Consider the following 25,130-nt stretch of genomic DNA (forward strand, 5'->3'; position numbering starts at 1 on the left):
CTTAACATTCCTTTCAAGGGGAAAACGCTGTTTGGCCCTGACTTGAAAGAGATTATCTCTGATATCACTGGGGGCAAGGGCCACGCCCTTCCTCAGGATAGGTCTTTCAAGGCCAAAAATAAACCTAATTTTCGTCCCTTTCGCAGAAACGGACCAGCCCCAAGTGCTACGTCCTCTAAGCAAGAGGGTAATACTTCTCAAGCCAAGCCAGCCTGGAGACCAATGCAAGGCTGGAACAAAGGAAAGCAGGCCAAGAAACCTGCCACTGCTACCAAGACAGCATGAGATGTTGGCCCCCGATCTGGGACCGGATCTGGTGGGGGGCAGACTCTCTCTCTTCGCTCAGGCTTGGGCAAGAGATGTTCTGGATCCTTGGGCACTAGAAATAGTCTCCCAAGGTTATCTTCTGGAATTCAAGGGGCTTCCCCCAAGGGGGAGGTTCCACAGGTCTCAATTGTCTTCAGACCACATAAAAAGACAGGCATTCTTACATTGTGTAGAAGACCTGTTAAAAATGGGAGTGATTCATCCTGTTCCTTTAGGAGAACAAGGGATGGGGTTTTACTCCAATCTGTTCGTAGTTCCCAAAAAAGAGGGAACATTCAGACCAATCTTAGATCTCAAGATCCTAAACAAGTTTCTCAAGGTTCCATCGTTCAAAATGGAAACCATTCGAACAATTCTTCCTTCCATCCAGGAAGGTCAATTCATGACCACGGTGGATTTAAAGGATGCGTATCTACATATTCCTATCCACAAGGAACATCATCGGTTCCTAAGGTTCGCATTCCTGGACAAGCATTACCAGTTTGTGGCACTTCCGTTCGGATTAGCCACTGCTCCAAGGATTTTCACAAAGGTACTAGGGTCCCTTCTAGCGGTGCTAAGACCAAGGGGCATTGCAGTAGTACCTTACTTGGACGACATTCTGATTCAAGCGTCGTCCCTTCCTCAAGCAAAGGCTCACACGGACATTGTCCTGGCCTTTCTCAGATCTCACGGGTGGAAAGTGAACGTAGAAAAAAGTTCTCTATCTCCGTCAACAAGGGTTCCCTTCTTGGGAACAATAATAGACTCCTTAGAAATGAGGATTTTTCTGACAGAGGCCAGAAAATCAAAACTTCTAAACTCTTGTCAAATACTTCATTCTGTTCCTCTTCCTTCCATAGCGCAGTGCATGGAAGTAATAGGTTTGATGGTAGCGGCAATGGACATAGTTCCTTTTGCGCGAATTCATCTAAGACCATTACAACTGTGCATGCTCAGTCAGTGGAATGGGGACTATACAGACTTGTCTCCGACGATACAAGTAGATCAGAGGACCAGAGATTCACTCCGTTGGTGGCTGTCCCTGGACAACCTGTCACAGGGGATGAGCTTCCGCAGACCAGAGTGGGTCATTGTCACGACCGACGCCAGTCTGGTGGGCTGGGGCGCGGTCTGGGGACCCCTGAAAGCTCAGGGTCTTTGGTCTCGGGAAGAATCTCTTCTCCCGATAAATATTCTGGAACTGAGAGCGATATTCAATGCTCTCAAGGCTTGGCCTCAGCTAGCAAAGGCCAAGTTCATACGGTTTCAATCAGACAACATGACGACTGTTGCGTACATCAACCATCAGGGGGGAACAAGGAGTTCCCTGGCGATGGAAGAAGTGACCAAAATCATTCAATGGGCGGAGACTCACTCCTGCCACTTGTCTGCAATCCACATCCCAGGAGTGGAAAATTGGGAAGCGGATTTTCTGAGTCGTCAGACATTTCATCCGGGGGAGTGGGAACTCCATCCGGAAATCTTTGCCCAAATTACTCAATTGTGGGGCATTCCAGACATGGATCTGATGGCCTCTCGTCAGAACTTCAAGGTTCCTTGCTACGGGTCCAGATCCAGGGATCCCAAGGCGACTCTAGTAGATGCACTAGTAGCACCTTGGACCTTCAAACTAGCTTATGTATTCCCGCCGTTTCCTCTCATCCCCAGGCTGGTAGCCAGGATCAATCAGGAGAGGGCATCAGTGATCTTGATAGCTCCTGCGTGGCCACGCAGGACTTGGTATGCAGACCTGGTGAATATGTCATCGGCTCCACCATGGAAGCTACCTTTGAGACGAGACCTTCTTGTTCAAGGTCCGTTCGAACATCCGAATCTGGTCTCACTCCAACTGACTGCTTGGAGATTGAACGCTTGATCTTATCAAAGCGAGGGTTCTCAGATTCTGTCATTGATACTCTTGTTCAGGCCAGAAAGCCTGTAACTAGAAAAATTTACCACAAAATATGGAAAAAATATATCTGTTGGTGTGAATCTAAAGGATTCCCTTGGGACAAGGTAAAAATTCCTAAGATTCTATCCTTTCTTCAAGAAGGTTTGGAGAAAGGATTATCTGCAAGTTCCTTGAAGGGACAGATTTCTGCCTTGTCTGTGTTACTTCACAAAAAGCTGGCAGCTGTGCCAGATGTTCAAGCCTTTGTTCAGGCTCTGGTTAGAATCAAGCCTGTTTACAAACCTTTGACTCCTCCTTGGAGTCTCAATTTAGTTCTTTCAGTTCTTCAGGGGGTTCCGTTTGAACCCTTACATTCCGTTGATATTAAGTTATTATCTTGGAAAGTTTTGTTTTTGGTTGCAATTTCTTCTGCTAGAAGAGTTTCAGAATTATCTGCTCTGCAGTGTTCTCCTCCTTATCTGGTGTTCCATGCAGATAAGGTGGTTTTACGTACTAAACCTGGTTTTCTTCCGAAAGTTGTTTCTAACAAAAACATTAACCAGGAGATAGTCGTGCCTTCTTTGTGTCCGAATCCAGTTTCAAAGAAGGAACGTTTGTTGCACAATTTGGATGTTGTTCGTGCTCTAAAATTCTATTTAGATGCTACAAAGGATTTTAGACAAACATCTTCCTTGTTTGTTGTTTATTCTGGTAAAAGGAGAGGTCAAAAAGCAACTTCTACCTCTCTCTCTTTTTGGATTAAAAGCATCATCAGATTGGCTTATGAGACTGCCGGACGGCAGCCTCCTGAAAGAATCACAGCTCATTCCACTAGGGCTGTGGCTTCCACATGGGCCTTCAAGAACGAGGCTTCTGTTGATCAGATATGTAAGGCAGCGACTTGGTCTTCACTGCACACTTTTACTAAATTTTACAAGTTTGATACTTTTGCTTCTTCTGAGGCTATTTTTGGGAGAAAGGTTTTGCAAGCCGTGGTGCCTTCCATCTAGGTGACCTGATTTGCTCCCTCCCTTCATCCGTGTCCTAAAGCTTTGGTATTGGTTCCCACAAGTAAGGATGACGCAGTGGACCGGACACACCTATGTTGGAGAAAACAGAATTTATGTTTACCTGATAAATTACTTTCTCCAACGGTGTGTCCGGTCCACGGCCCGCCCTGGTTTTTTAATCAGGTCTGATGATTTATTTTCTTTAACTACAGTCACCACGGTATCATATGGTTTCTCCTATGCAAATATTCCTCCTTTACGTCGGTCGAATGACTGGGGAAGGCGGAGCCTAGGAGGGATCATGTGACCAGCTTTGCTGGGCTCTTTGCCATTTCCTGTTGGGGAAGAGAATATCCCACAAGTAAGGATGACGCCGTGGACCGGACACACCGTTGGAGAAAGTACTTTATCAGGTTAACATAAATTCTGTTTTTATATAGGGCAATTGCTGAAGTTCCATTGGTGAAAACGGGCAAACCCAACAACATACAATTTTTTATTTTTTTTTAAAACACAAGAATATCTGTTTTATTGTATTACATTTTCATGTGAGCTTTTTAAATGCAGCAACAATAACCTTAAAGGGACAGTATACACCAGTTTTCATATAACTGCATGTAATAGACACTACTATTAGGAAGAATATGCACAGATACTGACCTAAAAATCCAGCATAAAACCTTTAAAAAACTTACTTAGAAGCTCCCAGTTTAGCGCTGTTGATGAGGCTGACTGGGACACCCAGTGAAATGGGCTAGAAATACTAGAAATACAATAAATGCAGACACTCGCCACCAACTTTGTTGGAAATGTAGGAGCCACCCAGGATCCTTGAAAACCAGATATAGAACTTTCGCAGAACCATAGTAAAATGTCATATAGAGATTCATATAGAAGAATATAAAAAATTAACTGCTAGAAAAAAACTTGATAACTATCAAACCCTGTCCTGGTTATGACTTTTTGGGTGACTGCAGAATTAATAGCCATTATTTGTATGGACTTAAAATAACTACTATTATATATGGGGGATTTTGTGCTGTACTGTATTTCCATCTAAAGGGGGGGAGAGTTCACGGCTTCATTTATTACTGTTGGGAATTAAGAACCTGGCCTCCAGGAGGAGGCAAAGACACCCCAACCAAAGGCTTAAATACCTCCCCCACTTCCCTCATTCCCTCATCCCCCAGTCATTCTGTCAGGAGGATGACAGAGTAGTGCAGAGGATTCAGAGTAGTCTCTTATGGAGGGTAGTACTCTTCGCATTGGGACAGGAGTTTTAAGTAGTCCTGTCAGCTTCTCAGTGAGAGCCTGGGCGAAAGTTAGAGTCTGGAGATGCAGAAACAGTCTTTCTGCAAAACCATCCCGACTCATATTAACCGCTCCACAAGCAATCAGCGTTGACGAGTTTCGCTACCTGCTTTCTTCACTCAAGTCCATGTCAGGAGCGAGGCTACTAACCTGTCACACTTGAAGGGCTGTGTTCCTGTTCCACGGCGTAGATTCTGGTAAGATCGTTTCCTTTTTTATTCATAATGATAACACGGAAGACAAGGTCACAGTTTGACACCTTTAATCTTTAAAGAATCAAGGGTTAATATTCCTGGAAAGGGGATTATTGAGCAGGGGAGTTATACATGATAATGTTTGTTTCATTGCTGCGTTAGGTGCGAGTTGAGGGTTTGGCAATGTGTAGAACTTTCAGGTTACTGGCAGGAGTATTGGGCGGTCGTTTTTGGTGCGTTTTCTCCTTAGTGCAGGGGCAGTCCTGCCAGGCATTCCATGTGACCGGGTGTGCCTATCTCTCTTCCTCTGTTGATCAGCGGCGCAGGAGACGAAAAGGTTTCTGTAGTCCGGGTCCTAGGAGGTGGTGAGTGCCCCGGCCATTGGAGGTATAAAGGTGCCTATTTATAAGTTAAGCTAGTCCGTAATAAAAGTGCCAGCTGTGGAGCACTCTGACGCGTTAGAGGGTTCTCCCTCTTTAACAAAGTCTCATTCCTGTGTTTATAATAAATCGTTATTAAATGAGTTCATTAATTGTATAAATAAACGTTTTAGGTATTTTTCTAGGTATTTTAAGATGGTTGAGGTTTTTTACAAATATATTTTGTCATTTAAACCAAATATAATGTATAGCAATTTAGATAGCGGGCCATATTTTTGTAAGGAATAATATATATATAAGAAACAAGCAGACGCAATATATGTATCTATATGGTGCCTCTCAACAATATTAGGGTATACAGTGTCAGGATCTGCTAATAATAGAGAGGATGGTTCCGAGCACACTTGTTTATTAAAGGTAATTGTTCCTATATCATGATATTCAGATACTATGAATTCCGTATAAATAGTCAGGTTGTAGGTATGTGGGCATGCCTTTGACGAAGTGGGGAGGAGCCCCATGAAACGCATTAGGCCACGCCCATGTCGACACATGCTTGGAGCGATCAGACCCACAAACACTCTAGCCGGCTTGTGAGTATACTGTGTAAGTCTGATCTTTGGCGGACAAGTTTGTTATGTATGCCCTTAGCATACATAACAAACTTGTCCGCCAAAGATCAGACTTACACAGTATACTCACAAGCCGGCTAGAGTGTTTGTGGGTCTGATCGCTCCAAGCATGTGTCGATATGGGCGTGGCCTAATGAGACTCTGGGACAGTTTGACTCTTTGCAAAAGAGATTCTGGGACAGTTTGGACTTTGAGCTGTGATATTCAGGTCTGGTTTTTGTAACAGCGACCATGGACAATTGGGAATCACACACAGCTTGACTGACAGCTGCAGCCCTAACGAAAGGTGATTGAAAGGAGTCGGCAACACCGAGGGGGTTTGTGGTGAGCCAGACCATTGGTCCTTTAAAATTGTGCCCTTTACATACCTCATATGTTTGAGGGTAAAAAGCGTGAGTGAGTTTTTGTATTTATATTTATTAAAGTTTAATTTTTAACTTTACTACGCTTAGATCAGTCCCTTGCGCTCCTGTCTTCTCTCCCTTATGTTCCACATGCCTTGATAAAGTTACGACATCTAAATGTAAACGGATGTCCAGTACTACTGAGCCGTCCACCTCTGAGGGTTCCTCTTCCCATGAGGTGCATTCCCTGCATTCATCTCCAATTGCACATGCAGCGCCCTGGGGTCCAACCGTTACTCCTTAGGGAGAGATTTGATGGCCGTCAGACTTTGCGGACCAACTGGAATTGGCAGTTTCGAAAATGATCCATGTCTTACCACATTCTGCTAAGCGCAAGCGTAGGGTGTACCATGACGGCCTGGCCCAAGGTTTTGTCTACGCCGATGGAAATCCCAGAGGCATTATACGATGACGAGACCCACTCCGACTCTTTGGTGGAGGCCCCTTCTGGGTCGGGGTCCGTGTCATCTAAACCTCCGGCTGTGGAGGAGCCTGATTTTAGGTTTAGGATGGAGAATTTGTGCTTTTTGCTGAGACAGGTGCTCGGTACTCTGGAGGTTCTGGAGGAACCTTCAATTCCTAAGCTAGATAAGTTATACAAGGACAGGGTAGTACCTCAGACTTTCCCTGTTCCTGTTAAGATGGCTATATTATTAAGAATGAATGGGAGCGATTAGGTTCTTCCTTTTCCGCTTTTTCTTCCTTAAAGAAACTGTTCCCCGTTCCGGACTCTCAGCTTGAGCTGTGGGGTACCGTCCCTAAGGTGGATGGTGCTATCTCTACGCTCGCGAAGCAGACAACTATTCCCCTCGAGGATAGATTGTCGTTTAAAGAGCCCATGGATAAAAAGCTGGAAAACCATGTTAAGAAAGATGTTTCAGCACACACGGTTTGTTTTTCAGCCAGCAGCAGCTGTTGCTGGAGCTGCGACATATTGATGTGAATCCCTGTGTGAAATGGTCGAGGGGGAGACGTCCATCGACGAGATACAGGATAAGATTAAGGCACTGAAGGTCGCCAATTCTTTCATCTGTGATGCCAATATGCAAATTATTTGCCTGAACGCTAAGGTGCTGTGGCACCTTACCTGGACGACATCCTAATCCAGGCGCCATCGCTCAGTCTCTTTTGCTCATTCTACGGCTCTTCTTTTGCTCCAATCTCACGGTTGGAAGATCAACTCGGGAAAGAGTTCCCTGGTTCCAGCAACAGGACGGAGTTCCTGGGCACGATAATAGACTATGTCCATGAAGATATTTCTCACAGACTATCGACGCAGGAAGATTGCGTCCACCTGTCTTGCCCTTCAGTCCTCCTCAAGCCCCTCGGTGGCTCAGTGTATGGCGGTGATCGGACTCATGGTTTCAAACATAGACGTCGTCCCATTCAACAGGTTCCATCTCGGACCTCTTAAATTGTGCATGTTGGGACAGTGGAATGGCGATCATTCAGATCTATCACAGCAGATATCCATGGATGCTCTGACTCGGAACTCCCTCTCTTGGTGCATCCGTCTGGAGCAACTGTCCATGGGGGCAACCTTCTTGAGACCGTCCTGGGAGATTGTGACCACGGACGCCAGTCTGGCAGGATGGGAAGCTGTTAGGAGTAAGAAAAGTCAGTGTTTTCCAGCAATCACGCCAATGGTATAAGCTTCAGGGAGTAACTACCAACCTCCCATGTATCAATGAAAGAAATAAAGGATTGAAGCTCACCAATATGCCAAAAAGTAATTCACTTTATTGTAGAGACAGGCAGGGTCCAAATACCCTGCCTGTCTCTACAATAAAGTGAATTACTTTTTGGCATATTGGTGAGCTTCAATCCTTTATTTCTTTCATTGAGCTGTTAGGAGTGCCAGGATGGCACAAGGAAAATGGTCCCGGGAAGAGTCTCTCCTTCCGATTAAATATTATGGAACCTGAGCAATCTACAATGCTCTGAAGGGCATGGCCTCATTCAGCTTCATCAGATTCCAGACTGACAACATTACCTCAGTGGCTTACATCAACCATCAGGGGGGGTACGAGGAGCTCCCTAGCAGTGAGGGCGGTATCTCGGTTCTTGGAGTTGGCGGAGTCCCACAGCTGCTCGCGATTCACATTCCAGATGTGGACATCTGGGAAGCGGACTTTCTCAGCAGGCAATGCTTCCACAGGGCCTATGATTACCCAAAAACTGAACTCGCCCATCGGGCGAGTAACTGCAAAAAATTACCAGCCTGCAGGAAAATTTACTTGCCTGTGCGCATTCTGCATATGTGTACATTATACATTAAAAAGGACAAAAGACACCTTGTTGTTATAATCTCACAAACCTGTATTCTTTATTTTTGTATACATTCCTGACATTGGTCCAATTATACAATCATTGAACTATCGAATAGTGCAAAATTAGACTTTTAGTGAACTAGTATTGATATATTTTAAGCAAATTTGAAAATAAAATTAGTAACTGAGCCTCAGCCATTGTATTGAAGTCAATACAGAAAGTAACTGATCTATGCTGCACATGAAACATTGTTGAAACTGTTAACAGATGTCAATCTGAGTCAGAGTGCTCTGGGAAGTTCAACTCACAATCATAAACCTCATTAAGTCTTGACACCTCAAACTCTTCTGCTTGCTCCTCATCATTTTCAAGATGATCAAAAGGGATTGGAACCTCTGCAACCTCAGCAATTGCTAAATTTGATGTTTCATTTGTAGACCTTTTGTATGTGACATTTCTCTTTCTTGGTCCTGCTGTTGCCCAATGCCTTACTGCATCACTTGGATCAAATTGATCTACTGGTGCAGAATGAAGGTTTACAATCATTAAATCTGACAATGTTGAAGTTATGAGGGAGGAGCGCCAGTCACTTTTGATCATCTTCATTTTGGAAAAGCCTCTTTCACATTCTGATGTGCTGACTGGCAAGGTTAGGATCAAGTCCATCAAACTCAGAAGATGGCCACATTTATCTCCGAATTCTCTGTTGAGTTCAGGCCAGGTGACAGTTTTCAGCTTCTTCTCCCAGTCATTCTTGTTATACAAACTAGTCTTAAGAACTGTCCATTCATTCACTATTTCCCTACAACTAACACCCTGTGCCTCCAGTACTGGTTGAAACTGACTGGTCAGAGTTACAATGTCTTCATTGCCAAAGTCTGGAAGAAAGAAAACAAGAAATTCCTTGCAAACATGTTTGATGCTTTTTTTTTTGCTCTAGTACTAAAATAAACTATACTAATTAGGACATATTAAACAAAATATATGTAATATTAATATATTTCATATTAAACAAAATATATGTAATTCATTTTGATATATTTTTGTTTAATATGTCCTAATAATATTTTACATGATTAGAGAACATCTCTAATTACATTTTAAATGTAGAAATACCTTCTGAGTTTTCTTTGTCAGGCCATGTTTTGAAGGATGTCACCGATGTTGCCTGAAGAACTTTCTTCAATGTCTTCAAAGCGATCTTCAAAGCTGGACTGTATTGCTTCCAGAAACTTCTTTTTTGAACTCTTGAAGGCATCATTCTTTCCTTTCAACTCAACTCCTTCAAACCTTGCTGTGCCTTCTTCATCATACTGAATAGAATGAAGAAGTGACCCAGGTACAGGCCTGGAACATATATGAACATAAGAACAAAACCTCTTATAGAACAAAACAACAAAACAAAAAAGTACATACCTCTCTTTCAGAGCGATCAGTATTTTTTTGGTCACTTCCAAACTGTTGTGGACATCTGCAACACTTGCATTTCGGTTCTGAAGAGTGTTGGACAAGTTGCATAGCTGTAAAAGCACATCATACATGAAACAAGCATACTGGACCATTGACAGACTTGTAGCAGCTCTGTAAAAGCATCTGGCCTTTGCTTGCTGTTCTCCTCTCACACCTTTTGCATCAGGAGAATGGACCTAGAAATAAAGTAGTATACAATACATAATTGCCCTGCTTATCTCTCATTTGTTATTCTTTCTTTTTCTCTCTCTCTCTCTCTCTCTCTCTCTCTCTCTCTCTGGGATTTGGTTTCTCGATTTTGAGACACAGAGAGAGGGAGGGAGAGCTAGAGAAAGGCAGAGAGAGTGAATGACAGCAGCACAGGAGAGATAAAAGGAATAAGAGGTAGGGGGAAAGGGACAGATAGGGAGGAACAGGAGTGGGGAGGGTGAAATGGAGGGAGAGAGGGGGCTTGAGAGACATGGGGAGAAAGCAAGGGAAGGCTGGAGAGATAGAGATAGCAGAGGGAAGGGGCAGAGGTCTACATACCTGATCAAGATGTTGTATTATTGCTTTGTAACCTTTGAGGAAATGGTCAAGTGCACGCCAGAAGTGGCCTACCCATCGTGTCCCATCTGCTCGTGTAGGCAATAGTGGGCTCATTTTCAAAGAAGCATAGCTGTTCTTAAGATTTGCACGGTTGAGTGCTGACTTGTGATAAAATAAATATAACCCTAGAAGTAGATCCTTTAACTTCTGATGACTCTCATTATTGGCTGCTGTGTCCCTGACACTTAGCTCCAAGCGGTGACTCATGCAGTGAATTGCAACAACATGCTTTCTCTGTCCTTTTAGCTTCTGCACAACTCCTCCATTTTTTCCCAGCATCACTGCTGCTCCATCAGTGCCTATTGCAACTAGTTTCTCCTTCCACGACTGGTCAAGGTGTTGTGTAACTGCTGCATTTACTGCCTGAGAAATGGTTTCAGCATCAGCCTTTTCAACTGACTGCAAAGCCACAAATCTTGTGTGTACCTTGCCTTCTATTGCAAATCTAGCATAAATAATTTCTTCCCCCACCACTGCACTATCAACTGAACCATCACACAAGACTGCAACAAACTTGGCAGCTGCATATTTTCTTTTTGTATGTTTTCTTTCTTCCTGTGCAATAAAGTGTACAAATGACCGTGCTGATATGGCATTAAGATAGGTATCTCCCACATCCAAACTCTTCATTTTGTCAAGTCTGTAGAAACAAAATTGTCAAGAGATAAAAATTAGCATTTGGGATATAAAAAAGTAATATAAACCAAGCACACAGTTAGGGAAAAGCCAAACAAATAAAAACATACACTTTACTTACTTGCACAAATCTGGAGAGTCAGAGAAAGGCCTCGATTTAATGGCAAGGAGATGAGCGTTGCGAAACAGTAGTTTTAGTTTCTCTGTCTGTGCCTTTGTCATGGTAGCGATTGCCTGTCCAGCAGGTGTTTCAGTCTGCTTTAATTTTCGGTTTGACTCACACTGGACACTCCACAGATGCCCTGATGAAAGCTCATGTGATCGAATACCTTCAAGTTTCATTGTGCTGGTACCTTCCACAAATGCATTCCGTTTGTTTGAAAATGCCTGGCATACACTACATAGCATAATCTGTTTTGAGCTGTTGTACACAAGCCACTCTCTCTTTTCCCCCTTATCATTAATCATCCAGCTGTCTTTGAATTGTCTCTCTCTCTCTCTCTTCATATTGTCTGGCCCTTTCTCTCTTTTCTGCATCATCTACCTTCTTCTTCTTTGATGGTTCACTGACATTATTAAGATAGCGCCACATCATATAGCCATCACTTTGAAATGGAACAGGATTTATCAGTACCTGAGCTGCAGTGTCTGCTACCGGTATTCTGCTCCCAAAAAAATAGTGCGTATGCTGTGACATTGCTAAGGTAACTTCCAGAAGCATGGTCGGTATGTCAGAAAAATATACAGTAATGCAAACCTGAGCAGCACTTTCTTTCATTATTTCCGCTGCTATTGTAGTCCATACAAAATTGTGCATCAGCTGCAACATCGCTAACAAGGTGCCCCACAAAACATAAAGTGTCTGCCGTTAACGAGGATCTTTGCTGTGACATCAATGTATCATCCAGAACACAAGCTTGTATCAATGCTCCCAAATAAAAGTGCTTATGCTCCCTAAAAATACTGTACGCCCTGATGTGACATCACTAACGGACAAGCAAGCTAGATGGAATTAATGCGCTGCGCTAGTATTGCTAGTAGTAGTATTAAGGCGCTGCAAAAATAGTGCGGGAAATAGTGCGGCTGCAGTATGAATAAAAAAGAACACATTTTGCCCCCCAAAAAATAGTGCAAAGCTGCCAATGGTGAGATCGCCAGCCGGGCTGGTAAACTGTAAATTTTACTTGCCCGCAGGAATTTTTACTCGCCATTGGCGACCGGACCGGTCTATTCATATGCGCTGCTTCCATCCGTGGGAATGGTCTCTTCACCCCAAGGTGTTTTGGGGAGATTTGTCTCAGATGGGGAACGCCAGAGATAGATCTCATGGTGTCCAGACTCAATTGCAAGCTATCCCGATACGGGTCGAGGTCCAGGGATAACCAGGTAGAGCTGATAGATGCCTTAGCAGTACCTTGGGGGTTCAGCCTAGCGTACTTTTTTCCACCGTTGCCACTTCTACCTTGTGTAGTGGCACGCATCAAACCAGAGCAAGCTTCGGCCATGCTGATTGCTCCATTGTGGCCGAGGAGGACGTAGTTTGCGGATCTGGTGGGGATGTGATCCTCTCCGCCGTGGAGGTTACCCTGTCGCAGGGATCTGTTGGAACAGTGCCCTTTTCAACATCGGAATCTCGATTCTCTGAGGCTGACTGCATGGTGATTGAACGTCTAGTCTTGGCCAAGAGAGGCTTTTCTGAAAGTGTGATTGATACTCTAGTTCAGGCAAGGAAGCCAGTCACTCGTCACATCTACCATAAGGTGTGGAGGACTTGTCCTGGTGTGAGAAGCATGGATATCCTTGGCACAAGGTGAAGGTATCCAGCATTCTGTCCTTTCTCCAAGAAGGTTTGGAGTAGGGTCTCGCCGCCAGTTCCTTAAAGGGACAGATTTCGGCATTATCCGTCTTGTTGCATAGGAGGCTCGCTGAGCTCCCTGACATTCAATCTTTTGTTCAGGCTCTGTCTAGAATCAGGCAGTCTGCTCCTCCATGGAGGATAAACTTGGCCCTTAGGGTATTGCAGAACTTTTGAGCCTATGCATTCTGACATTAAGATTCTGTCATGGAAGGTTCTCTTCCTGTTGGCTATTGCATCGGCACTCGGAGATAAGGCTGTACTTCACACTGGTTTGGGATTTCTTCCCAATGTGGTGTCTAACCGTAACATCAATCAGGAAATAGTTGTTCATTCTTTGTGTCCTAACCCTTCTTCTTCTAAGGAGAGGTTACTTCATAACCTGGATGTGGTTCGTGCCTTAAAGTTCTATCTTCAGGCTACGAAGGATTTCAGACAGTCTACATCTCTTTTTGTGGTGTATTTAGGGAAGCGCAAGGGGCAGAGGGCCTCTTCTACTACTTTGTCCTTTTTGGTTGAGGAGCTTGATTCGCTTGGCCTATGAGACAGCGGGACATAAGCTTCCTCAGAGGATCCCGGCTCATTCAACTAGAGCTGTGGCTTTGTCTTGGGCCTTCAAGAATGAGGCCTCTATGGAGCAAATTTGTAAGGTGGCTACCTGTTCCTCCTTACACACTTTTTTACAAAGTTTTACAAGTTTGACATTTTTGCTTCTGCGGAAGCTGTTTTTGGGAGAGAGGTTTTGCCGGCTGTGGTGCCCTCAGATTAGGGTCCGCCTTTTACCCTCCCGGTTTCATTCCTTGTCCTCTAGAGCTTGGGTATATGTTCCCAACTGTAATGAATGAAGCCGTGGACTCTCCTCCCCTTTAGATGGAAAACAAAAATTATGCTTACCTGATCATTTTATTTCCATCGAGGGGAGGAGAGTTCACGTCTCTCGCCCCTATCTCCGATGGGCGGACCTAAATTTAATTTATCTTCTGGCACCATTTATACCCTGATATTTCTCCTACTGTTCCTGGGGGATGAGGGAAGTGGGGGAGGTATTTAAGCCTTTGGCTGGGGTGTGTTACACTAGTTACATTGGGACACTGATATCTGTTTGGAATCCCTGAGTATCCCTTGACATGTGTATATATATTTTTTTTTAGAAGACAACCCAAAGTATTGATCTAGGCCCATTTTGGTATATTTCATGCCACCATTTCACCGCCAAATGCGATCAAATAAAAAAAATTGTTCACTTTTTCACAGATGTTTTCACAAACTTTAGGTTTCTCACTGAAATCATTTACAAACAGCTTGTGCAATTATGGCATAAATGGTTGTAAATGCTTCTCTGGGATCCCCTTTGTTTAGAAATAGAATAGCAGACACATGGCTTTGGCATTGCTTTTTGCTAATTAGAAGGCCGCTAAATGCCACTGCGTACCACACATGTATTATGCCCAGCAGTGAAGTGCAGGGTTAATTTTAGCTTTAGTGTAGAGATCAGCCTGCCACCTGACACATCACACACCCTGCCTTACTGTGCACCATATTTGGTACTGGCAGCTGTCTGCCAGGACCCAGTTTGAAATAAAATGTTTTTTTTTTATTTAAAAAATATTGAATATTTTCTGTAGTGTAGCTGCCCCCCTCAACATCCTACCCTCTCCCAGATATCTTAATTTAAAACTCCCACCCTCCCCAGTCCTCTCTCCCACCTCACTACTGAGCAATATTGTCCACTGTGTTTCCACCCGCCTGCACGCACACGCTCCTGTACATGTGCGCGCCCCAGCACGTAATCCCGCTCCCCTCCTTCACCGATGGCCGCCCGGCCGCCTCCCTGCATCAGCTCCCACCCACCAACGATCACGACTCAGTGGCTCTCTCTGCATCGGACTGCTAAAAAGTTATCAATGGCATCACTGCAATAACATGAAAGCGGCTGGAAGCGATCAGGATCGCTGCCACCGCTTTCAAAGACCGATGTACAGTGTACGTCCTTGGTCGTTGACTGCATTTTTTTTTTGCAGGACGTACCCCATACGTCGTTGGTCGTTAAGGGGTTAAAGGGACAGTCTGGTCAGAATTAAACTTTTATGATTCAGATAGGCCATGCAATTTTAAACAACTTTCCAATTTACTTTTATCATCAAATTTTAAACCTAGGAAGGCTCATATGCTAATTTCTAAGCCATTGAAGGCCGCTTCTTTTGACAGGTTTTCACAGCTACACGGTGCTAGTTCATGTGTACCACATACATAACATTGTGCTCACTCCCGTTGAGTTTTTTATGAGTCAGCACTGATGGGCTAAAATGCAAGTCTATAAAAAACAAAAACTAAAATAATGGGGCAGTCTGCAGAGGCTTAGTTGCAAGGTAATCACAGAGGTAAAAAGTATATTAATATAACCATGCTGGCTGTGCAAAACTGGGGAATGGGGTAATAAAGGGAATAGCTGTCTTTTTAAACAATAATAATTCTGGAGTAGACTGTCCCTTTAAATGAGCCAACTATATTAGTTAGGATAATTTAATTGAAATATCAGAGCTATTTGTATTTTCAAATCAGTTTACATTCAATTTTATTCTAATAGAGTGGCACACCCTATATAAAGATAAAGGGACGCTAAAGTCCAAAATTAAACTTTCATAATTCAAATTCAGTTTTAGACTTTTCAATTAACTTTCAATCTCAAATTGGAGTTCAGTGTGTACATATATGAATCTATATTTGGCTGATGTTTTTCACATGATACAGGGGGCTGGCAAATTGAAGTCAACTTTAACATTTGTAAAAAAATAAAATACACTGCTCTGTTAAAATTCAGCGTAATTGCTAATGAATTGTCTTTTTATTATGCACTTGCTTATTATGCAATTCTGCTGTATAGGATGGTTCTTTAAAGGACAAATATAGTAGAATTGCATAATAAAGAGACAATGCAAAAGCAATGAAAAATTCTGAATTTCAAATCAGTAGTAGATTTTGTTCTGACATTTAAATCTTAGTTTCTCCAACATTGGTGTGTCCGGTCCACGGCGTCATCCTTACTTGTGGGAAATATCTCTTCCCCAACAGGAAATGGCAAAGAGTCCCAGCAAAGCTGGCCATATAGTCCCTCCTAGGCTCCGCCCACTCCAGTCATTCTCTTTGCAGTTGCACAGGCAACATCTCCACGGAGATGGTTAAGAGTATGTGGTGTTTAGTTGTAGTTTTTTTATTCTACTATCAAGAGTTTATTTTAAAATAGTGCTGGTATGTACTATTTACTCTGAAACAGAAAAAGATGAAGATTTCTGTTTGTGAGAGGAAGATGATTTTAGCAGACAGTAACTAAAATCGATTGCTGTTTCCACATAGGACTGTTGAGATGAAGTAACTTCAGTTGGGGGAAACAGTTAGCAGACTTTTCTGCTTAAGGTATGACTAGCCATATTTCTAACAAGACTATGCAATGCTGGAAGGCTGTCATTTCCCCTCATGGGGACCGGTAAGCCATTTTCTTAGTCGCAAACAGAATAAAGGGCTTAATATGGGCTATAAAACTGGTTGACACTTTTATGGGCTAAATCGATTGCTTTATTTGGACATTTTATACATGTTTATGCTGATAATTCACACTTATAAACTTGGGGAACGTTTTTTAACGTCAGGCACTATGTTAGACACCTTTTCCAGTCAGGAAGGGCCTTCCCAGTTGTAGGCTGAGCCTCATTTTCGCGCCATTACTGCACAGTTGTTTTTGAGAGCAAGACATGCAGATGCATGTGTGAGGACCCGAAAGTAGTTGGAAAAGTTCCTAGAAGGCGTCATTTGGTATCGTATTCCCCTCTGGGCTTGGTAAAGTCACAGCAAAGGCTGTAGCTGGGACTGTATAGGGGTTAAATTATTTTAAAGGTTAAAGCTCTGAAAATTGGTGTGCAATACTTTTAATGCTTTAAGACACTGTGGTGAAATTTTGGTAAATTTTGAACAATTCCTTCATATTTTTTCACATATTCAGTAATAAAGTGTGCTCTGTTTAAAATTTAAAGAGACAGTAACGGTTTTGTTTTAAAACGGTTTTTGTGCTTTATTGACAAGTTTAAGCCTGTTTAACATGTCTGTGCCTTCAGATAAGCTATGTTCTATATGTATGAAAGCCAATGTGTCTCCCCCTTCAAAATTGTGTGATAATTGTGCCATAGCGTCCAAACAAAGTAAGGACAGTACTGCCACAGATAATGAAATTGCCCAAGATGATTCCTCAGATGAAGGGAGTAGACATGGTTCTACATCATCTCCTTCTGTGTCTACACCAGTTTTGCCCACGCAGGAGGCCCCTAGTACTTCTAGCGCGCCAATGCTTATTACCATGCAACAATTGACGGCTGTAATGGATAACTCCATAGCAAATATTTTATCCAAAATGCCTGCATATCAGAGAAAGCGCGATTGCTCTGTTTTAAACACAGAAGAGCAGGAGGGAGCTGATGATAATTGTTCTGTCATACCCTCACACCAATCTGAAGGGGCCATGAGGGAGGTTTTGTCAGATGGGGAAATTTCTGATTCAGGAAAAATTTCTCAACAGGCTGAACCTGATGTTGTGACATTTAAATTTAAATTAGAACATCTCCGCGCACTGCTTAAGGAGGTGTTATCTACTCTGGATGATTGTGACAACTTGGTCATTCCAGAAAAATTATGCAAGATGGACAAGTAACTAGAGGTTCCGGTGCACCCCGACGCTTTTCCTATACCCAAGCGGGTGGCGGACATAGTGAATAAGGAGTGGGAGAAGCCCGGCATACTTTTTGTTCCCCCTCCTATATTTAAGAAATTATTTCCTATGGTCGACCCCAGAAAGGACTGATGGCAGACAGTCCCTAAGGTCGAGGGGGCAGTTTCTACTCTAAACAAGCGCACTACTATTCCTATTGAGGATAGTTGTGCTTTCAAAGATCCTATGGATAAAAAATTGGAAGGTTTGCTTAAAGATTTTTGTACAGCAAGGTTACCTTCTACAACCCATTTCGTGCATTGTTCCTGTCACTACAGCAGCGTGGTTCTGGTTCGAGGAACTAGAAAAGTCGCTCAGTAGAGAGACTCCATATGAGGAGGTTATGGACAGAGTTCACGCACTTAAATTGGCTAACTCTTTTATTTTAGATGCCGCTTTGCAATTAGCTAGATTAGCGGCGAAAAATTCAGGGTTTGCAATTGTGGCGCGCAGAGCGCTTTGGCTAAAGTCTTGGTAAGCGGATGTATCATCCAAGACAAAATTGCTTAACATCCCCTTCAAGGGTAAAACTCTCTTTGGACCAGAATTGAAAGAGATTATCTCAGACATCACTGGGGGAAAGGGCCACGCCCTCCCACAAGATAGGTCTTTCAAGGCCAAGAATAAGTCTAATTTTCGTTCCTTTCGTAATTTCAGGAACGGACCGGCCTCTAATTCTTCATCCTCTAAGCAAGAGGGTAATGCCTCACAGTCCAAACCAGCCTGGAAACTGATGCAAGGCTAGAACAAGGGTAAGCAGACCAAGAAGCCTGCTACCGCTAACAAAACAGCATGAAGGAGTAGCCCCCGATCCGGGACCGGATCTAGTGGGGGGCAGACTCTCTCTCTTTGCTCAGGCTTGGGCAAGAGATGTTCAGGATCCCTGGACGCTAGAAATAGTTTCTCAGGGTTATCTTCTGGAATTCAAGGAACTACCCCCAAGGGGAAGGTTCCACATGTCTCACTTATCCTCAAACCAAATAAAGAGACAGGCGTTCTTACATTGTGTAGAAGACCTGTTAAAGATGGGAGTGATGCACCCAGTTCCAATGACGGAACAAGGAATGGGATTTTACTCAAATCTGTTCGTAGTTCCCAAAAAAGAGGGAACCTTTAGACCAATTCTGGATTTAAAGATCCTAAACAAATTTCTCAGGGTACCATCGTTCAAAATGGAAACCATTCGAACGATTCTACCCACTATCCAGGGAGGTCAATTTATGACTACCGTGGATCTAAAGGATGCGTACCTACATATTCCTATCCACAAAGAACATCATCAGTTCCTAAGGTTCGCCTTTCTGGACAAACATTACCAGTTTGTGGCCCTCCCATTCGGATTAGCCACTGCTCCAAGGATTTTCACAAAGGTACTCGGGTCCCTTCTAGCGGTTCTAAGACCGAGGGGCATTGCAGTAGTACCATACTTGGACAACATTCTAATACAAGCGTCGTCCCTTTCAAAAGCAAAGGCTCATACAGACATCGTTCTGGCCTTTCTCAGATCTCACGGATGGAAGGTGAACATAGAAAAAAGTTCTCTGTCTCCGTCAACAAGAGTTCCCTTCTTGGGAACAATAATAGATTCCTTAGAAATGAGGATTTTTCTGACAGATGTCAGAAAGTCAAAACTTCTAAGCGCTTGTCAAGTTCTTCATTCTGTTCCACGTCCTTCCATAGCTCAGTGCATGGAAGTAGTAGGGTTGATGGTTGCAGCAATGGACATAGTTCCTTTTGCGCGAATTCATCTAAGACCATTACAACTGTGCATGCTGAAACAGTGGAATGGGGACTATACAGACTTGTCTCCAGTGATTCAAGTAGATCAGAAGACCAGAGATTCACTCCGTTGGTGGATATCCCTGGACCACCTATCCCAGGGAATGAGCTTCCGCAGACCAGAGTGGGTCATTGTCACGACCGACGCCAGTCTAGTGGGCTGGGGTGCGGTCTGGGAATCTCTGAAAGCTCAGGGACTATGGTCTCGGGAAGAGTCTCTTCTCCCGATAAACATTCTGGAACTAAGAGCGATATTCAATGCTCTCAGGGCTTGGCCTCAGCTTGCAAAGGCCAGATTCATAAGATTCCAATCAGACAACAGGACGACTGTTGCGTATATCAATCATCAGGGGGAACAAGGAGTTCCCTGGCGATGAAAGAAGTGACCAAAATAATACAATGGGCGGAGAATCACTCCTGCCATCTATCTGCGATCCACATCCCAGGTGTGGAAAACTGGGAAGCGGATTATCTGAGTCGTCAGACATTCCATCCGGGGGAGTGGGAACTCCACCCGGAGATTTTTGCCCAGTTGACTCAATTATGGGGCATTCCAGACATGGATCTGATGGCGTCTCGTCAGAACTTCAAGGTTCCTTGCTACGGGTCCAGATCCAGGGATCCCAAGGCGACTCTAGTAGATGCACTAGTAGCGCCTTGGTCCTTCAACCTAGCTTATGTGTTTCCACCGTTCCCTCTCATTCCCAGGCTGGTAGCCAGGATCAAACAGGAGAGGGCCTCGGTGATCTTGATAGCTCCTGCGTGGCCACGCAGGACTTGGTATGCAGACCTGGTGAATGTCATCGGTTCCACCATGGAAGCTACCTTTGAGACAGGACCTTCTTGTTCAGGGTCCATTCGAACATCCAAATCTGGTCTCCCTCCAGCTGACGGCTTGGAGATTGAACGCTTGATTCTATCAAAGCGTGGGTTTTCAGATTCTGTGATAGATACTCTGGTTCAGGCCAGAAAACCGGTAACTAGAAAGATTTACCATAAAATATGGAAAAGATATATCTGCTGGTGTGAATCCAAGGGATTCCCATGGAATAAGATAAAAATTCCTAAGATTCTTTCCTTTCTGCAAGAAGGTTTGGATAAAGGATTATCTGCGAGTTCTCTAAAGGGACAGATTTCTGCTTTATCTGTCTTACTACACAAACGACTGGCAGCTATAGGATCAAGCCTGTTTACAGACCTTTGACTCCTCCCTGGAGTTTAAATCTAGTCCTTTCAGTTCTTCAAGGGGTTCCGTTTGAACCTCTACATTCCATAGATATTAAGTTGTTATCTTGGAAAGTTTTGTTTTTGGTTGCTATTTCTTCTGCTAGAAGAGTTTCAGAGTTATCTGCTCTGCAGTGTTCTCCGCCCTATCTGGTGTTCCATGCAGATAAGGTGGTTTTGCGTACTAAGCCTGGTTTTCTTCCAAAGGTTGTTTCTAACAAAAATATTAACCAGGAGATAGTTGTACCTTCTTTGTGTCCGAATCCAGTTTCAAAGAAGGAACGTTTGTTACACAATTTGGACGTAGTCCGTGCTCTAAAATTCTATTTAGAAGCTACAAAAGAGTTCAGACAAACATCTTCTCTGTTTGTCGTCTATTCTGGTAAAAGGAGAGGTCAAAAAGCGACTTCTACCTCTCTTTCCTTTTGGTTTAAAAGCATCATCCGATTGGCTTACGAGACTGCCGGACGGCAGCCTCCTGAAAGAATCACAGCTCACTCCACTAGGGCTGTGGCTTCCACATGGGCCTTCAAGAACGAGGCTTCTGTTGATCAGATATGTAGGGCAGCGACTTGGTCTTCACTGCACACTTTTGCCAAATTTTACAAATTTGATACTTTTGCTTCTTCGGAGGCTATTTTTGGGAGAGAGGTTTTGCAAGCCGTGGTGCCTTCCGTTTAGGTAACCTGATTTGCTCCCTCCCTTCATCCGTGTCCTAAAGCTTTGGTATTGGTTCCCACAAGTAAGGATGACGCCGTGGACCGGACACACCAATGTTGGAGAAAACAACAGAATTTATGCTTACCTGATAAATTACTTTCTCCAACGGTGTGTCCGGTCCACGGTCAGGTATGATGAATTATTTTCTCTAACTACAGTCACCACGGTACCATATGGTTTCTCCTATATTTTTCCTCCTGTCCGTCGGTCGAATGACTGGGGTGGGCGGAGCCTAGGAGGGACTATATGGCCAGCTTTGCTGGGACTCTTTGCCATTTCCTGTTGGGGAAGAGATATTTCCCACAAGTAAGGATGACGCCGTGGACCGGACACACCGTTGGAGAAAGTAATTTATCAGGTAAACATAAATTCTGTTTTCATTTTCCTTCCCTCTGCATCATGTGACAGCGATCAGCCAAAATGTATGCAGGTATATTCTGTGAATTCTTGCACATGCTCAGTAGGAGCTGATGTATCAGAAAGTGTGCATATAAAAAAAAGTGCACATTTTTCATAATGAAAGTGAATTGGAAAGTTGTTTAAAATAGTCTGTTATATCTGAATCCTGACCGTTTCATTTTGACTTTAGTGTTACTTTAAAGGCTCAATAAACATAAAAACTATTTCTCCATAAAATCAAGAATTGTAAAAGATTATGCAGTGTACAATAATTTATTATTTTGGCCCATTACTCCTATTTTCCTATGAAAATTGTCTTTCATACTTCCCCAGAGACGATATATATACCATATTTATGTTGGGTGTCCTATAAATAACTGTATCTGGGACTGGAATATAGAACTAACAAGTATTTGGATTCCTTGTTAGAATTGCCCCTGGGGTGCTCCTTAAGGACAGTGACCTCATAAGGGTATCTGGATCATTGGGGTGTATCACAGGATCTGGTAGAGAGTTAGACGGGTTACATACAATGGTAAAGAGGGTGTGGCTACGGGTTTTTTTTGTGGTGTTTACTACTTCCTGCTGTAGCTTTTCTGTGTTTTCCTCAAGACTATGTTTAAAGGGACACTGAACCTAAGTTTTTTTCTTTCGTGATTCAGATAGAGCATGCAATTTTAAACAACTTTCTAATTTACTCCTATTATCAATTTTTCTTCGTTCTCTTGCTTTCTTTATTTGAAAAAGAAGGCATCTAAGCTATTTTTTTGGTTCAGAAGCACTTGTTTATTGGTAGGTGAATTTATCCACCAATCAGCAAGAACAACACAGTATGTTCACCAAAAATGGGCCGGCATCTAAACTTACATTCTTGCATTTCAAATAAAGATACCAAGAGAATGAAAATAATTTGATAATAGGAGTAAATTAGAAAGCTGCTTAAAATTGCATGCGCTATCTGAATCACAATAGAAAACATTTGGCTTCAGTGTCCCTTTAATTATTTGCCTGTCTTTATTTTGGCTCCTTTGTTTCTCTTGTCCACTAAATACAATTTATAATCTCTGGCATCAAGTTCTGTTTAGGGCTAGATTTTTTTAACGCCCTACGGCTGCAAGTTCTCACAAGAACTTGCTCGCCGTCATTTATCAAGCAGCGGTCACCAGACCGCTGCTTCCCTAGCCTCTTCGCCACCTCTAATGTGGCGAAATTCAATCTCAATCTAGTCAGACCGAGGAGATTGATAGCTCCTGCCCGTGCGTGATTGGCTGTGCGCGGGCAGGGGGCGGGATTGCACGCGAGCGCAAAATTGCGCTTGTGTGCAATGCCGAATACCTGCGGGTATTTTCGCCCCGCCACAGGCGAGCTGAGGCGTACAGGGGCGCGTATACGCGCCCCTGTACGCCTCAGCTTTAATAAATCTAGCCCTTAGAATAAAGTAACACTTTAAGTTAACCATTTAGGAATATGTGACATAGACTCAGAGAGAATCTCCATTCCAGAGAGGACCCAGATGCTGAGATTGGATGCATGTGGATACAGAGATTTCTGGATATTAATGTTTGATGCTATTTCTCTCTATTTCCCTCCATTTTTATCAAGAATGCTGGAAGAAGAGAAGGAGCAGAAGTTGGGGTCAGAAGATGAGGAGGAAGAGGAGAAAGGTGGAAGAAAGTCAGCAGGACCCAGAAAGAAGTTTAAGTGGAATGAAGAAATCAGGTGACGATTTAAAGGGACAGTCAACGCAAAAATTCTTGTTGTTTAAAAAGATAGATAATGACTTTACTACCCATTCCCCAGCTTTGCACAACCAACATGGTTATATTAACGTAAATACTTACAAATATTTTATATATGAAGAGAGAAATTATTGATGGTAGAAATTAAAGCAAACATTGAAACATATAGACATCGAAAAATATCTGGCTGATGAGAGAAATGAAAGCAAACAGTGAATCATTACGAAAGGAATGATTTACTGTTTACTTACATCGGCTAAAACCAGGAACTGAGTATTCTCAGATAGCAATGCGCAGTTAGAGTAAGAAGTGCGCATGCGCAGTAAGTAGCAAAGAGTTAGTGTAGATGTCGGGAGCGTGCGGTTCATATTTTACATAGGGCGCATGGTGAGCTGATGATTGGCTAAAAGCGTTGTCAATCAAAGCTGCACCGGTGAAAAAATTATAGAGAGGCTGTTTAAAAAAACAATACGGAAGGGAAATAAAATCATCATTACAGCGTGAATAAATTGTTTTTTATTTATATAAGCACATCGATGTTCTAGTTAAAGTAAAAGAAAAAGGATTATGTACTGCACAACAGATGACTTTACCATCACTTTAAGATTGATTAAATATGGAAATATTGCTATGAGTTTCAAGAAAAAAAAACCCCTCAAGAACTAAAATGAATTTGCAAGATGTTTGGGCATCTGACTTTCTTTCTTATGGCTAAAAATGAATATAAAAAAAACGTACTTGCCTAGATTACGAGTGGTGCGCAAACTGTAGCTCAAGTGCGCTATTTCTCCCCCCCCCCCCCCAGCTCCCCCCCAGCTCTTTATTTATTAACATAAGGACTGGTGAGGCTAGAGAGGCTGAATTATGAAAATTTAATTTTGCATCCCTTTAACTTTATATAGTTGGCTCATTTAATGGGACAGTCTACTTCAGATTTTTTTTATTGTTTAAAAAGATAGATAATCCTTTTATTACCAATTCCCCAGCTTTGCATAACCAACAGTTCTATTAATATAGCTTTTACCGCTGTGATTATCTTGTATCTAATTAAGGGGATCATATGCCATTACTCTTTTTATTATTAGTAATTTTGTATTTTTTATCTTGAAACCTATATTTACATGTGTGTGTGTGTGTGTGTGTGTGTGTGTGTATATATATATATATGTATATATATATATATATATATATATATATATATATATATATATATATATATATATATATATATATATATATATTTATATTTGTAGGAGGGATATGGGAGATGTGTTAGAAGCGCTAATATGTGGAGGTCTTATCCAAGTATAAATAAATCAATTTATTTAATATCATAATATCTAAAAAGTTACTTAAAGGGCCACTAAACCCAAAATCTTTCTTTCATGATTCAGATAGAGAATAGCAATTTAAACAACATTACAATTTACTTCCATTATTTATTTTGCTTCATTTTTTAAATATCCTTAGTTGAAGAAAAAGCAATGCACATGGTGAGCCAATCACACGAGGCTTCTATGTGCAGCAACCAATCAGCAGCTAGTGAGCATATCAAAGAATAT

The 25,130-nt window shown here is 42.6% G+C and overlaps 1 protein-coding gene across 1 annotated transcript in view; it reads left to right on the top strand.

The window, feature by feature from the left end:
- Positions 1-25,130, top strand: part of UBN1 (ubinuclein 1) — a 412,348-nt gene that overhangs the window by 241,329 nt on the left and 145,889 nt on the right. The window contains exon 11 of the mRNA XM_053694221.1: positions 23,432-23,548. Within this exon, the coding sequence (XP_053550196.1) occupies positions 23,432-23,548 (117 nt within the window). The remainder of the gene's footprint in view (positions 1-23,431; positions 23,549-25,130) is intronic.

Source organism: Bombina bombina, chromosome 11 (genome assembly GCF_027579735.1).
Source record: "Bombina bombina isolate aBomBom1 chromosome 11, aBomBom1.pri, whole genome shotgun sequence".
NCBI lineage: Eukaryota > Metazoa > Chordata > Amphibia > Anura > Bombinatoridae > Bombina > Bombina bombina.